We start from the raw sequence: 17,204 nt of genomic DNA on the forward strand, positions 1-17,204 counted from the left end.
GGAATGGATATACTTATGTCAGTGGATAACCAACACCAGAAAGGTGAGAAGCAAGAGGTATTATTTTTTAAGAAGTCTGGTCAGACTGTAATAACTGCTCCTGAGGCCCTGCTAGGTTTTGTTCTGGTTTGGTGGTGTAGATACAATACTATGTCTTGAGAACTCAACCTTGGGGCTGAAGTCAGTATTAGCTCTAAAACGAAAATTATGTTGGAGTTCCTTTGGAATACCTTTAGGCCAACTGATTTTGCCATGGTTCTTCTCCATCCTTCCAAAGTAAAGGTCCCTGCAGTCATCTGTTCCTAATAGTTTCTTTGTCCTTTTTCCCACATCTCCCCTCTGTGCCTTATGGTATTACTGGTCCTGTGGGAAGTGGAGACCTTTATCTTTAGCCCTATATCCTATGCTAATTCCTGGTCCCCTACCCTATCCATTTGTTCTTTTTATCTACTTTTTAAACATTTACATGCAGTATAATTCACTCTCTGGTGTACAGTTATGTAAGTTTCAACAAATGCATGCAGCATATACATGCAGTACATATATACATATAACCTCCATCACAATCAAGATTTAGGACCAATCCATCACCCTCCAAAAGCATTCCCTTGCTCTGCCCCTTTGTAGTCAATATCTACTCCACCCCTGGCCCCAGGTAATCACTGGTCTTTTTCTGTTCCTAAAATTTTTCTTTTTCCAGAGCGTCCTGTAAATGGAGCCGTATGGCATATATCCTTTTGAGACTGGCTGCTTGTACGTGGTATATGCTATGTCTGAGTGTGCTTTCTTTTAGTTTATCCTATTTAGAGTTTACAGAGCTTTTTGAATCTGTAAATTTATGTGTATCACTAAATTTTGGGAAGCTTTCCACCATTATTTCTTCACGTCTCTTTCTCTTCTGCTTCTGGAAGTCCTGTACCATGAGTGTTGGACCTTTCGATATTATCCTTAGGGTCCATGAGGCTCTTCATTTTTTTTTTTTCCAATCTTTTTTCTCTCTGTTCTTCAGGTTGGATAATTTCTGTTGCTCTTTTAAATTTACAGACTCTTTCCTCTGTCATATCCATTCTTCCGTTGGGCCCATCCAGTGAAGTGTTTAATTCAGACTTATATTTTTCAGTTCTAAAATTTCTAGTTGGTTCTGTTTTTTATAGAACTATTTATGGTTCTGTTTTTATTTGTGAACTCCTAAATCACCATTTGTTTCAAATGTGTTTACTTTTATTGCCTCCTGGAGCAAAGTTATAATAACTGCTGTAAAGTCTTTGATGATTCCAACACCTGGGTCATCTGAGAGGGAGCATTCTTTGTCTTTTGTCTTGACAGCTGGGTGTTTGTTTTTGGTTCTTTGAGGAATAATTTTGGATTTTAATCTGGATGTTTTGAATATGTTACACAGATCTTGAGTCCAATCAAATTCCTCTAGAGCATGTTGATTTTTGTTGTTGTTCTCAAAGCTTTTACTCTGCTCTTCAGGATCTGTCCCATACATGCATGACCTGAATGAAGGTGAGCCCAAGTTTGAGAACATTTATACACAGCATTTAGACGTCTTCTTCAGCCAGTACTTGTCTGGGATTCCCCCACACTGTCTAGCTCACAAGAGCTCCTTTTCCTCATCCTCTGTTCAAAAAGATTGGGTTCTCTCAGTTTTGCCTGCCTGTGCCACCACTGCCACAACACGGCTCTGTGACTGCAAGAGAAAAGGGGAGAATAAGAAACTCACCCCCATGCAGGTCACCTCCCCAAGTTTTGAGTCTCCTCCCTACTCTACCAGCTTTTGCTTGCTTTTCATTATTGTATTTGTGTATTTACATTGTACTTCTGGTCTTTTGTTGAAGCGGCTAAGAGAGGCTATCTTGGTCTTCCTCCATCTTGGTCAGCCCCAGAAGTCTTAAATCATTAACCTGCGTTAGTTTTCTATGCTGCATAACAGATTACTACAAATGTAGTGGCTTTTTTTTTTAATGTAGTGGCTTAATGCAATATATATTCATTATTTCACAATTTCAAGAGGCTGGGCATGACTTAACTGGGCCTGCTACAGGCTGGAGTCCAGGCCAGGCTGTGTTTCCTCTGCGAGGCTTGCCTGGGGAAGAATGGGCTTCTAAGCTCACCCAGGCAGTTGACAGAATTCATTTCCTTGTAGCAGTAGGATTCATGATAGCTGTTTCTTCAAAGCCAGCACCCAAGAGGGAGACTAAAGCCAGTTTGCTAAAAAGATGGGAGTCTTATATAATGTCAGGGGGACAGCATTCCATCACCTCTGCCATATTCAAATGGTGAGAAGCAAATCACAGGTCCCTCCCACACTCACAAGAGAGCATTTATACAAAGGTGTGAACCTCAGGAGACCAGAGAGTCTCTGTCAACTATATTATCCTTTGATCCTCAAATAAAAACACTTCCTTCTACCCTCTGGTCTTATTCATCAGATCCATGGTTCTGTTTTCCACCCCTAGTTCTGGGAAACACTGAATGACTCCACGGTTCTTGTAGACAGTCCATCCAATACTCGGACCCATGAGTTCTTGACCTCTTGTATGCTAGTGACCTTTACTTTAGAACTCTGTCCTGTGATTCTAAATCCCAAGCATATTATCTTTGCTACATAACCCTGTTTATTTCCATAGTCTATCAAATATTAAAGGTAATTCAAGTCTTACCTTAACTTTCCTATTAAATTCTCTGTCCTTAGAGATCTAAGACTGTTTTTATGTCTCCTCCCTCATGTATTGCCCACAGGGCCTCCTGCGTATTTCCTGCACAGAGCAGGTATTCAAACACATGGTGAAAAAATTGAGAATCTTTTAAGTATTTCAGTGACAGCTGGACAGGATACCACTTCCTCCTTCTTCCTTTTTAAAGTTTGTCTGATAACACTTTGCCAGCCTTTCCTAACCTAAACACCGTCAGGAAATTCTAATTGAATTAGCCAAACTTTCTAAATAATGGCGTGTAACACAGACACACAGTGAATTAGTGAATATTTTAATGACATGGCATTGGAGTCTAACCAAGATAACTTCAGAGCATGGGCTGTGGTTTTGTCTTGTAAGTTAAAACTAAGTTGGAATAAAAACCGAGTAAAATTTCTGGTAACTAAACCTTCAAGGTAGAAATAAGCCTGCCTTCCTTCTTGAATCCTGTTCTTTTGCAAAAAAGGGAATAATCAACTAACAAAAAAGACTGGAACTTTGGAAGATTTTTCAATGAAGGTTTTGCATAGGGTGACTGCATTCCCAGTCTACCAACATAATTGTATCTTTTGAATCCTGTTTCTCTGGAAAAATGTGTAGTTTATCAAGGAATCCTGAGATGACTGATACACATTGAAGCTTCAGTTATGGGGACTCCTCTACTTCCCAACTCTTTCTTCTTCTAGCTGCTTCCAAAATAAAGTGTTGCTTCTTTCTCCACCCAAAGCATCCTAAGCTGATGGCTGAACTATTTGAGAATAAAAGAAATATTAGATTATTAAAACCCAACTTGTTAAAAATATTTTCTTTCTAATAAAACTCAGTATAGTGAGGACCCATTATAATATGCTTTGCCATACAGAGTATAGGGGATTTACATCAAAGTTTTGGCCCTGTGTCCAGTGTGGGGTCCAGAAGTTGAACCTCATATCAGATTTTCTCCTTACTTAGTTTTCACTACTCAAACAGAAGATGTACCATCAGCCAAAGCAATGCTGATTTTTTTAGCAGGAGCTGGAGTTCCTTGTAGTGGTAATAAACTGGGGAGGAAGTGCGTGTGTACAAATAGAGATGTGATTGAATGGGATAAGATAACATTTACACCATGGTATATTACGTAGCCATTAGAAATAATAGATTGGATCAATTAGTTGGGGGCAGGGCGTATTCAGTGAGAAAAGCAAGAAGCAAAAGAGTTTGTAATATACAACTCACTTTTACAAAACTGACCAAATAAAATGCATTGTAAAAATATATAGGTCTATATGTTTCTATAGTTACCTGAGTGCAGAGAAAGACCCGGGAAGTTCTGAACAAAGTGGTTAACATGGGTTATCTAGAAGGACAGGCAGTGAGGGAGTAGCGGCTTTGCTGTTGGTGTGGAGGGAGGAAGAATCTGTGAGGGGCCTCCAAGCAAATGAGAAAAACACAGAGTACATTGGAAAAAAATAGTTACCTTTACACATGTATATACAATCGTGAATTTAAATATAATTTTAAAAAGAAAAAATTAGGGCAGCCCCGGTGGCGCAGTGGTTTAGCGCCGCCTGCAGCCCAGGGCGTGATCCTGAAGACCCTGGATCCAGTACCACGTCAGGCTCCCTGCATGGAGCCTGCTTCTCCCTCTGCCTGTGTCTCTGCCTCTCCCTCTGTCTCTCTCTCTCTCTCTCTCTCTCTGTCTCTATGAATAAATAAGTAAAATGTTTTAAAAAATCATTAAAATAAATAAATAAATAAATAAATACTAATAAATAAAAAGAAAAAATTAAAATTACTCCCAACCTGGCCCTCTCTTCCTTTCCTTTCCTTTCCCTTTTCCTTTTCCTTTCCTTTCCTTTTTCTTTCTTTTTTTAAGATTTTATTTATTTGAAAGAGACAGAGAGCATGAGCAGGGGGGAAGAGTCAAAGGGAGACAGAGAAGCAGGCTCCCACTGAGCAAGGAGCCCAACCCAGGACTTGATCCCGGAACCCTGGGGATCATGACCTTAGCCAAAGACAGATGCTTCACCAACTGAGCCCCTCAGGCACCCCGTCCCTCCTTTTCTTTATTCTCCTTGCAGCTCACCTTGTGATCCACCTCATAGCAGCTCCACGTATCAAAAATACTGACCCAATTCCCTCTATAGTTGGCCCTTGAACAACTGGGGGCTCCACTTACACATGGGTTCTTGTCCATAAACAGTACAGTACCATAAATAGATTTTTGTCTTCCTTATGATTTTCTTAATATTTTATTTTCTCTAGCTTACTTTAGTAATATAGTATATGATACATATAATATACAAATATGTGTTAATCGTCTGTGATGTGATCAGTAAGACTTCTGGTCAACAGCAGACTATAAGTAGTCCATTTTGGGGAGTTTAAAGTTGTACATGGATTTCCAACTGCTTGGGGAGTCGGTTGTCCCCAACCTCCAGGATGTTGAAGTGTCAGCTATTTGATACGTATTTGTTTTTTCCTTCTCCAATGGGTCAAGAAACTTCCCAAATCTGGGTGATTTTCTTAAGTAATCTCTGGACCCAATGTGGGGTTCAGACCCACTACCCCAAGATCAAGAATGGCATGCTTTTCTGACAGAGCCAGCCAGATGCCCCTCCAAATCATTTCAGGAAATAAGGTGTCCCTTGAAAATAAAGTATACTTATGGAAGATGTCTGTCTTTTTAAAGTAAAAATGTGATTTGATGTTGATTTTTTAATTATTAGTGAGAAATCCAGAAACTGTACACTTGAGGTAGAAGTTACTGTAACTAGCAGGAAATTAGATAAAATTATATTAAAGACCATACATCTGAATTGTGCTTTGTCATACACACATGAACTCAGGCAGGCAAGGCTTAAGATAGCTCATGGCAGGACACCTGGGTGGCTCAGGGGTTGAGTGTCTGCCTTCAGCTCAGGGTGTGATCCTGGAATTCTGGGATTGAGTCCCACATTGGGCTCCCTGCATGGAGCCTGCTTCTCCCTCTCCCTGTGTCTCTGCCTCTCTCTTTCTGTGTCTTTCATGAATAAATAAATTAAGAAAAAGATAGCTACATGGTCCCTTTATTTACATTTTATTTTATTGTTATAGTAAAACCTTGATTGTACTGCTGGAGGAGTAGCAGCTCTAATTGCTTTAATTGTCAGAGCAATAGAATTAAGCGATCATTTTTATTTCATCTTCAATTGAATACCTTTTAAAGGAGCACCTATGCTTGCCTATTTTGTTAAGTTTACTGAGGATAATTTAAGGCTTTCTTTGTACTATAGATTAAGAAAGTATAATTGTAGAGGAAGACAGCCACTACTTGGTTTTTATTCACTTTTTTCCAAGATGTATATTCCTCACCCATCACTCACAGATTTCCTGGTGTCTCCCCACTGCTTAACATGCAAATATTCCTGGAAAGTGTCATCTGAGATTACAAGTGATTGCCATTTCCCAAACTTGATAAACTACTGAACTTCTTTAAAAGCAGTGTTCTTAACCTTGGCTAAACATTGGAGCCATCCAGAAGCTTTAAAAATTGCTGACATTTGCGTTCCACTCCCAGAGCTTGCATAGAATGGATTGGCAGCTCTGGTTTTAGAAGTTTTTAAAACTTCCCAGGTAATTCTGATGAACAGCCGAAACTGAGAACCACTGTTTTAGAGAAAGAATATTCTCTAAGTACCTCCACACACACTGTTGATTTAAATTACGTTTATTATGATAGTGTTTAAATACATACAAACTGACGGTAGGTTGATATTCCTTATGTATGTAGTTGTATATAAAACACATTTACAAATGAAAAACCTCAAAATCAGTAAATTCAAACCAACATTAATGTATGTATGGATGATATTTTCCTAAGACTTTTGTGCATACTGTTTCTTCTATTTAGTCTGGTACATCCTCTTTCCTGCCTGTATCAGCCTGGGCCCAGGCAGGAGATAAAAAGCACACAGTAATGGAAACAGGGAAAGTTTCTTACAAAGAATAAACTGTGATAGAAGAGTCGCTTCAGAAACCGTGTGACCTAGGGCTGAAGGAGAGTCCCTGAGGAAGGCTAGGGTTCAGACTTGCTGAAGAAGGTGTAGTTGCGGGATCCCTGGGTGGCGCAGCGGTTTAGCGCCTGCCTTTGGCCCGGGGCGCAATCCTGGAGACCCGGGATCGAATCCCACATCAGGCTCCCTTTCTGGGAGCTTGCTTCTCCCTCTGCCTATGTCTCTGCCTCTCTCTCTCTCTCCCACTGTGTGCCCATCATAAATAAAAATAAAATAAATTTTTTTTTTTTTTTAAAAAAGAAGGTGTAGTTGCAGCCCATGAGTAGCAGAGCACCCCCATGATTAACGCATGTCAGCAAGTGTGCAGTTGCTGGGCAGCAGGAAACACATCTCCAGGACACAGGACTGGCTCAGGAAAGCCACAGCCAGTAGCCAGTCACAGGGCCACACAGGAAAACGGGGTCCTGGGGGCGGCCCTCCTGGTGGCAAGCTGCAGTCAATGGCCAGCCATGGGCTGTGCTGAGGGAGTAGGAGTAGCGGTGCAGCAGGAGATGTGGTGCACACGGGGTCCCAGTCTGGAGGGCCCTGTCATCAGCAGGACCACAAGGCATGAATGTAGGGGTAGGGCAAGCAGCAGGAAGCCCAGAGCATAACAGTGTCTGTTGAAAGGGTCACAGACAGATGACACTAGAACACTAGACCACGTGCTGCGAGGTTGCTGTGGGACCACCCTTTCTGGCTCAAGGCTGGTGTAATCACTGGTGTCCTTAAAGCTACATGCTCAGTTATGCTCCCTGGAAAGGAGAAATACTTAAAGGAACTGCCCGTTTACTGCAGAATGTGTGTTGAAGGTTGACTGGAATTGCCCAGCAGTAAATTGATATCTAACACACTACTCTGTGCCAGCCAAATGCTTTTGCAGTGTGCAAGCTCTGGCTTACAGGCTGACCTTTCCAAGTGGTTTTTACTCTGTGCTGTGCTCCTGCGTATCCTTATAGTAGCTCACCATGCTGTGTAGGAATCTGTTTAAAAAACAATTGCTCTCGGAGTGCCTGGGTGGCTCTTAATTTCAGCTCAGGTCATGATCTCAGGGACAGGAGATGGAGTCCCATGTTGGGCTCCACACTGAGCCTGGAACCTGCTCAAGATTCTCTCCCTCTCCTTCTGCCTCTCCCCACTCCATGTGCTCTCTCTCTAAAATAGATAGATAATAGATTAGATAGATAGATAGATAGATAGATAGATAAAATTGCTTTTTGAGACACCTGGGTGTCTCAGTTGGTTAAGCATCTGACTCTTGATCTCAGTTCAAATCTTTTTTTAAGATTTTATTTATTCATGAGAGACACACACACGGGGTGGGGGTGGGGGGCGGCAGAGACACAGGCAGAGGGAGAAGCAGGCTCCATGCAGGGAGCCTGATGTGCGACTTGATCCCGGGTCTCCAGGATCAAGCCCTGGGCTGAAGGCGGCGCTAAACTGCTGAGCCACCCGGGCTGCCCTCAGCTCAAATCTTGATCTCTGGCATGAGCTCGAGCCCTACATTGGACTCCACACTGGTCGTGGAATCTACTTTAAAAGAAAAAAATTGGGGGAGGTGGGCGGGGGGTGGGGGTGACTGGGTGACGGGCACTGAGCAGGGGCACTTGATGGGATGAGCACTGGGTGTTATTCTATATGTTGGCAAATTGAACACCAATAAAAAAAATAAATTCATAAAAAAATTGCCCTTTCAAACAAACATACCATGTAGGAATCTTAAATAAATAAATAAATAAATAAATAAATAAATACTCTTAAAAGAAAAGAAAAAGAATTGCTTTCTCTTTGAAAAGATGCCCATTCCCACTATTGGTGAGAATGCAAACTGGTGTGGCCACTCTGGATGACAGTATGAGAATTCCCCAAAAGTTATAAGCTTGTTGCCATCCAGCAAGTACACTACTAAGTATGTACTCAAATATGAATTTAAAGGTGTACATGTACCCTGATGTTTACACCAGCATTAAAAGCAGTAGCCAAACTACAGAGAGAGCCCATCAACTCTCTGAATGAATAAAGAAGTTGTGGTATATATACACAATGGAATATTACTCAGCCATCAAAAAAGAACGAAATCTTGCTATTTGCAATGACATGGATGGAGCTAGAAAGTATTATGCTAAGTGAAATAAGTCAGAAAGACAAATACCACATGATCTCACTCATTTGGAATTTAAGAGACAGATGAACATGGGGTGGCAGGGAGGCAAACCAGGAAACAGACTCTTAACTATAGAGAACAAATGGAGGGTGCTGGAGGGGAGGTGGGCAGGGGGATGGGTTAAATGGGTGATGAGGGTTAAGGAGGGTACTTGCTGTGATGAGTACCGGGTATTGTACATAAGTGCTGAGCCACTAAACTTGGGGAAAAAAATTTTAAAAATGATTTTTCAAGCAAACATATAATGTGCATGAGAATCACCTCCAAAGACTGATTTGGTTGGGCTAGGGTGGAACCCAGGAACCTGCATTTTTAATACGTTGTCAGAAGCCTGCTGATGATGTGGCTCCTGAGACAACACTGAGAGGTGTGGGTCTGAGGCCGGACCTTCGCAACAGTGTCTTATTCTATTTCATACCCTTATTGCCTAACATGCGTCCTGCTAGAAGCATGGTGTTCGACCCATGGGTAAAATAAACGACCATTGAACCACTAACGTGGGTCAGGGTCACCCTGGGAAGTGGTGGCCCTGGAAGAATGCCCCATGTTCCATGCCCCTCTTGGAATGCCCTTCTGCATACTGTGCAAGCAACTCAATCTCCCCTAAAAGTTCCTGCAGCTAATGCTTTTTCATTGTTTGACTTAAGATGGACATTATACCAATGCCACCTTTCTTTGTTTCATAGGGAGAAAGAACAAGAAACACAAAAAGAGGAACGTTTGATGGAAGAAAAGAAAAAGAAAAAGCAGGAAGAAAAGAAAAAGAAGGAAGGTGCTCAGAAAAAGGTTTGACTGGCATTCCTACTTTATAGCCTGTGATCATTGTGTGTCTCATTTTGCATTGTCACAGCCATTATATTAGAATTCCACTTTATGACCTCAAAAATCAATATGCTCAGTCTATAATTAGCAAAAAATAGAAGTACTAGCAAAATAAATATAAGGTGACAGCCACAGAATGTCTTTCTTAAGGAACTAGAAATAGTAGAGCTATGTATTAAAGAAGTCTGATTTTCGTTGTTTGTTATAAAGAATGTCCATGCTATGCTATTCCACTTACTGCAAATTGTCCAGAACAGCCATGGCTGAGAAATGAGGAAAGGGCCATGTAACTGATTTTATTAGGAAAGCTAGAAATAATTTTTGCAGGTTTGGCAAATGTTCTTTTATGAATCCTATTGGTAAATATTAAAAATTAAAAGTCCTACTGTAAATCTTATCTTACTTGAATCTTACGGCATTTAATATACCACGTTAGGCTTTTTGTTGTTGGTCTTACCTAGTTTAATATACCTTGTATTTTAAACTGTACCTTTTAGTCTTTGTTAAAATACAGAGACTCTGATGAGCTTCCAGATAGGTTTTCTTTTCTTTTCTTTTTTTGCCTTTAGATCAATATTGGCTTATAATAGCATGTGGACAATTACACATTTTCTCAGTAATAAATTTTAATAAATTGGGTAAAAACTTGTTTTTAAAATTTCTAGTATTGAAGTCTGCTTATAAACTTTCATAGATGTGCACATTCTACACATTATTATTCCTAAAGAGTTTCTGATTTTTTTTTTTCCAGGCTGCTGATCAAAAAACCAAAGGTAAGTTTATTTTATTTGGGGGCGGTACATTTTATGGCAGAACCACACTTTGTATGATGAAGATGACTGTTATTTTAATTGACAGTTAAAAACAAGGAATCTGACCCTGGCTGCTGCTTTTTATCATTCCCTGTGTACTTCTTCATTTCTCACTGGTTTCATTCACATCTGCATTTCATTGGCATTTGTTTAATCTAAAATGCCTAAAGAATGTTTGCTTTCTGAACAATGTTTTTTACTTTTCCTTTGGTTTACCATTCACTAAACAAGGACTAAACTGATAAAGGTGAGCCAATTTGAAAAGAACAACTGAGGGATCCTTGGGTGGCGCAGCGATTTGGCGCCTGCCTTTGGCCCAGGGCGCGATCCTGGAGACCCGGGATCAAATCCCACATCAGGCTCCCTGTGCATGGAGCCTGCTTCTCCCTCTGCCTGTGTCTCTGCCTCTCTCTCTGTCATAAATAGATAAAAATTTATAAAAAAAGAAAAGAAAAGAACAACTGAAAGATACTGAATTTTTTTGAAGCTTCTAATTTCTCTTTGCCGACAACATAACAAAAAGAGTTATATTCTTTCTGTATTCCCTCTTCGCTTATTGATATATAGAAGATTTCTTTTTTATTTTCTAAGTAGAAAATTTACTTGTTAGGGTCTTAGCAGGTATTGGAAACACATGTAGTTCCTTTAGGCACCAAGGTGTCCCTAGGATTTGCTGGAGAAGAAGCACAGTGGAAGCAGCACTAACCAGTTTCACCCTGTGCTTGCCCTGGTCAGATGAGGAGAGGCATGTGCACAGGAGCTCCAGCTGCCAGCTCTATTGAGTTTGGGGCCAGTTACTTCATTTCTCCAAGCTTCAGGTATTTCCTACTGAAAATGAGAAAGCTGGTAAGTGAGTGGCTCCCACTTCATAAAGCTCCTGGGAAGATTAAATGAGATCATGTATGAAAAGAGCTTGGTGCCCAGCACATAATTGGTGCTCAGTAAAAGTGAGCTATAAATAACTGGAAATTTTAGGATTTTAAAGTTTCTGCTGGACACAGTTGTACGTGCAGGCATGAGTGCTATAAAGACTTATCAGAGTGCAGTTTCAGGTGGTAGGTGCTGCTACTAATACCCTGCTTTTGTTTGGCATCTTAGAGTTTCCAAAGTAAAGTTTATGTATATGACTTCATTTGAACTTCAAAACTGAGCAGGGCAGGTATTAGGTGACCATGAAGAAACTGAGGCTGACATGAGAGTTAAGCAGCCTGTGCCTGGCCAGCTGCTCATGCAAGGAGAGGACTTGAGAGAGCTGGACTTCTGACCCCTGCACAGTGGGCCTCCGAGCTCCCGCACCAGGGTCACAGTAAGATGGGATTTCATATAAAGTAAATATTAAAAGGCAGCCCAGACCCCAGAAAGGACATTTGTTTCTCACTCCCAGAAGTATGAATGTACAGCACACTTTTCCAGAAGGTTCAAAGGGTTGTGGTACATGGTTGCATTAGCAGTTATGATCTTGAATAAGAAACAGTGGTTTCTTCCACTTGTCATTATTGTTTTGAGATATTTATTTCCTTTTGTTTTTAACATTCTGAGAAGTTTTTATGACCTGATTTAATACTGACCATATTCTCTTGTCATTGTCAATGTTTTCTCTTCAAATAGTAACAAATTGCTTATGATTGTATAGTGATCCTGTTACACAACACAGAATTATTATTTCCTGTTACTATTCTGATGAGCATTTCTTTACTTACTCCAAAGTGTGCTGGTGTTTTCTCTTCTCCTTTTATCTTCTCTAAATTACTACTCCTTTGGGTCTAATTTGTCATCAGCTGTGCTAACTATATCTAGCCTTAGCCTTAGCACACATAATGATAATGATTATTAATGTCTCCTAAACAGAAGAAAAAAAGCTTTTAAGTTATAAATAACAGTGCTACTGGATAATTCATTAATGAATATTAGCAGTATTAAGGTTTAAATTTTTCTCAGATGCTCCATTATTACTGGTTCAAATTAAAATTAACTACAGGAAGGTGATTCTGAATTTCTGACTGGACATGTGTGTTGGACAAGACAGGCAGGGCCTGCTGCTTCCCCTAATTAACACTTCCCCAGCCCCTGTGCCTCAAAGAGCTACACTGAACAATTTGAAAACCATTGTATGAGCTTTTCACAAACGAAATAGTTTCTCATAATTTCTGCTTCAAGAAAGAGGTAGCTGAGTACAATAATCTGTTAATGCCTTTAGTGAGACTAGAGATGCTCTCACAGTTGAAGGAAGGTGATGAGACATGATCTCACTTACATATTGTATTTCTGCTTTGAAGGACCTGGTATCTGAGTGTCGGACGCTGTAAGATGGGTTTTGCTTTGGTTATCAGTAATCTCTTTCCTTTATTTTGGGTGCTGCCCTTAATTTGAGCACAGATATTAGTAGCTTTATATCTGATGTGATGACTTTGTGAGCCTAAATTTTCCATTATTGTTTTCTAGGGTTTTTTATGGATTTAATTTTTTTAAGATTAATTATAATGCCCATAAACATGAAGTAATTTAATTCATTGGTTTTGACCAGATTTTCTAAAGTTCATAAAATAGAAAGATAAGTTTTCATACAAGAAGCTCAAAGTTAATTAATTACATCATGTATGAAAGCAAGTATCTTGACCTAATATGTCTCAAACTCCATATGATTAATGCTTTATGGTTTTGAGTCATATACTTTTATAAATTCATGTATTATGATTAGGCTCCTAATATTGCTTGCAAGGATTATAATTTAAGTTTTACGGTCCGGTATTCAACTTTGCCATACATTCGATTTGTAATGCTAATTTTAAGAAAATGTATATGTGCTTTTGTTAATGTAAATCAATTGAAACCATATTCTTTCTGCAGCCTCACATTCAGTGATAAAGATTTTGGGGTCACAGTTTTGTTTGCACTGTGCTGTATTCCTATTAAGGCTCATTCTATAAACATATGGTTTTTCTCAGTATGAATGAAGATGAGCATTGAAGCTTAAAGGATGCTTTCCCAATTTCATAGTCAGATCTAGATTTGAACAAATATGAGTGAGAATCCACATCTCTGTATTTTACCGTTAGGTGACCCTTCTTTTTAGCAGAGTCGGCTGAGTGATATTTGCTCAGTTGTGAGCTATTTGCTCAACACAATATTCAGCAGTTAGTTTTCATAAGGCATCACATCTGTGTTTTCCTGAATTACACTGTGTAATAAAATTGGCCAGATTCCTTGAGTTTACATGTATCCACATAACCAAAACAAACATTATTTTGAATGTATGAGTTATCCTTAGAAGCAATAGTTAAAAGTCTAGTTAGTGCGCTTGGCACAGTATATTTTATAAAATATGGCATTTTGTTTGCCTATCTGCAAAATTAATAAAATCTTAGCATTTGAAGGATCCTTAGAGATTTCCCAGTTCTTCATTGGTTCAGAAATGAAATTCAAAGAGGCTAAACAATCTGTACAAGTTTTGACAGCTATAGTTATTGGCAGAACTAGAACCCCTATCTTCTGGCTGTCAGATTTTTTTCCTGCTGTTATATGAAGATGAAGGAGACATCAATATTGTATATCCATTATCAGTATAATCATTCATTTTAGGAAGTAACTTAGGATCTTTTCAAATAAGGCTGAAATTCCTTTTTTTTAAATTTTTTTATTTATTTATGATAGTTACACACAGAGAGAGAAAGAGAGAGAGAGAGAGAGAGGCAGAGACACAGGCCGAGGGAGAAGCAGGCTCCATGCACCGGGAGCCCGACGTGGGACTCGATCCCGGGTCTCCAGGATTGCGCCCTGGGCCAAAGGCAGGCGCCAAACCGCTGTGCCACCCAGGGATCCCGAAGGCTGAAATTCCTAAGAGATTCATTATGTGAGGGATCTTTATGGGATGTAATTTTATAGGATTTTAAATATTAGATGTCTTTCTTTAGCCATGTTGCTCTATATTTAAAGTAACTTTAATTTTACTGTTCAATACCTGGCAGAAAGAATATAAAATAAATGCATTAATTTTTTTCCATGGGAACAGAAGAAAGTGTATTAAGATACGGTATTTTCTCCAAACATGTAGGCAATTTAAAAGGATAAAAATTATCGGGGGGGGGGGGAGAAACAACTAAGCAGGTACATACTTATAAGTTCTTCATTGAATTTTAGAAGGAAGTATAAATCCACTGGTGGCAAGGAGGTGGCACAGTGCTCCTTTTATAAACCCTTTAAGCATCTTCTTGAGGGCCCTTAAGTCTCAGAGTAAAAGTCCACATCTGTTTATTTAGCTTAACCAAACTAAAACGTTAAATGTAAAGGCAGCTCCAAGTTTAGAGAAAGTTACAGTTTATAGCTCTAAAGGAGGTTGACAGGCTGCTCTCTGAGAAATCATTTAACAGATTATTGCTCTGCTTTGTTTTTTTTTTTTTAAACTTTACTGAGTTAAATTGGCACACAGTAAACTGCACATGTTTAAAAAGAACAGTTTAATAAGTCTTGGTATGTGCACCAAGACTTATTAAGATGTGATCCGTGAAACCATCCCCACAATGAAGACAGTAATCCATCACTCCTGGAAGTCTCCCTGCACCCCTGCCAACCCAGTTCTCATGCCCTCTCCACCTTCAACAGTCTGTAGGCAAACACTGATCTGCTTCCCATCACTACAGATTGTTTTCTAGACTCCAGTTAGATTAGCAGACTCATGCAGGATGCACTCTTCGCTTCTTTTGCTCAGAGTAATGCTTTTGATATTCATTCCTGTTATGTATTTCAGCAGTTCACTCTTTTTTATTGCTGAATAGTTTCATTGTTTGGATATATCACAATTTGTCCCTTTGAGTTATTTCTTATTTTTAGCTCTCATGAGCAAAGCTTCTATGAGCTTTGGTATACAAGTCTCCGTATGGATATGTGCTTTGATTTTTCTGTGGTAAATATGTAGAAGTAGAATGGCTGTATCTTAGGGTATATCTATTTTTAACCTTCCAAGAAACTCCCAAAACCTTTTCAAAGTGGTTATAACCACTTCCCAATGCTACATCCTTACCGACACTTGGAAAATCAGTCTTGATCCTTGTAGCCATTCTGGTACATGTACATTCTGATACATTGTGCTTTTGATTTGTATTTCTGTAATGGCTGATGGTATGGAGTGTTATCCTCATGTGCTTTTTTGTGTGTATCTTTGGTGAATATTCAAATATTTTGCTACTTTTAAAAAAGCTGGGTTACTTGCTCATTTAAGATTGTTTATGTATGTATGTATGTATGTATTTATTTATTTATTTATTTATTTGAGAGAGTGTGAGAGAGAGTGAAAGAGAGAGCATGAGCAGGAGTAGGGGCAGAGGGACAAACAGACTCCCTGCTCAGCATGGGGCTCAATCTCGGGACTCCAGGATCCTGACCTAAGCCAAAGGCAGATGCTTAACTGATCTAGGTGCCCCTCTGGATTGGTTTCTAATATTAAATTGACCTCTAGAGTTGGGCAGAAAGATTCAGCACTGTAGCTTAGCTTCCTTCATCTTCTGTCACTTCCCTTTCTCTCCATGTCTGCAGCTATTTGTAATATAGTACAAATGTAACATCAGAAGATATGCACTTTTAGTTGTGATCACATTTTGTCTTGCTTTTAACACACCTACTAAAGATTGCATTAATAAATGAGCTGTTAGTCACATTTTCCTATCTAGAGTTGTCAAGTTCATTAATTAAACAATTAACAAATATCTATCAGACGGCAGAGAGAAGTTCCCTGTTCTCAGAGGGATGTATTAGTAGGGAGAGTTATATAAGCAAATGAATGCACTAAAATGTTCTAAGGGTTGTGGTTTATGTATCCCACATCTTCTGCCTGAAAGGATTTAAGTACATTCACTTGGTCATGTTTCTATTTCCTAGTTATGTCTCTGTAAGAAAAGATGGCCTGTTTTTAAAAATAAGTGAGAAAATTGGGGGAAAGGCAAAAACTGCTTTAGAATGAGATGAATGCATGCTAGGGTTGGCCCCTTTCCCAATTGTCCCCTAGTTAGCCATGAAAATGAAACAAGAGAGGGTGCCTTATCTTAGCCATTCTGAACCCACCCACAAGGCCAGTAGGATTGAGCACACTTAATAGCCTGTAGAAAGAGAGAGAGAGAGAGAAAAGAAAAAAAAAATAAAGGAAGGAAGGAAGGAGTTGAAATGAGGGACGATATGGAGGGCAGGGAGGCTAGCTCATAGAGTCCATCTTAGGACTTGAGATTTGACCTTTTAGACCAGAGGGAGCCACTGGAGATTTTGAGTGGGAGAGTGACGTCATGAAATTGATGTTTTAGAAAGATCATGGAACAGGCCAGATCAAAGATGAATCAGACAGTGGAGAGGGAACTGGATGCAGCCAGTACAGTTAGACCACTGCACACTTTATGCTCCAGATGATAGCTGCATGGTGAGGGTGGACAGGAAGGGTCGTGTGGTAGAGCCAGCAGAACTTGGATACCAACTGCGTTCATCATCTGATCCAGCAGATAGTCACCAAACACCTATTGTTTGCCTGGCACTGTTCACTATGGGGAGAAAAAGATTAAAAAAAAAAAAACACCAAAAGATCCCATCTGAACCCCCAGATCTGCTTCCCACCTTCTTGGAGCTTGGAGTTTTATGGGGAATGGGCAGAAACATCAATCGCAGTGCTGTATGTGTCAGTATTGACTGGGATGGCTACTATGAAGGACAGGAACAT

At 39.7% G+C, this 17,204-nt stretch overlaps 1 protein-coding gene across 3 annotated transcripts in view; it reads left to right on the forward strand.

Moving 5' to 3' along the window:
• Positions 1 to 17,204, forward strand: part of TNRC6C (trinucleotide repeat containing adaptor 6C) — a 150,834-nt gene that overhangs the window by 39,243 nt on the left and 94,387 nt on the right. For all 3 annotated transcript variants that reach the window (XM_055321319.1, XM_055321335.1, XM_055321326.1), the window contains exons 2-3: positions 9,563 to 9,662; positions 10,450 to 10,471. In XM_055321319.1, the coding sequence (XP_055177294.1) occupies positions 9,600 to 9,662; positions 10,450 to 10,471 (85 nt within the window). In that variant the 5' untranslated portion in view covers positions 9,563 to 9,599. The remainder of the gene's footprint in view (positions 1 to 9,562; positions 9,663 to 10,449; positions 10,472 to 17,204) is intronic.

The sequence above is a fragment of the Nyctereutes procyonoides genome, unplaced genomic scaffold, assembly GCF_905146905.1.
Source record: "Nyctereutes procyonoides isolate TBG_1078 unplaced genomic scaffold, NYPRO_anot_genome, whole genome shotgun sequence".
Taxonomy (NCBI): domain Eukaryota; kingdom Metazoa; phylum Chordata; class Mammalia; order Carnivora; family Canidae; genus Nyctereutes; species Nyctereutes procyonoides.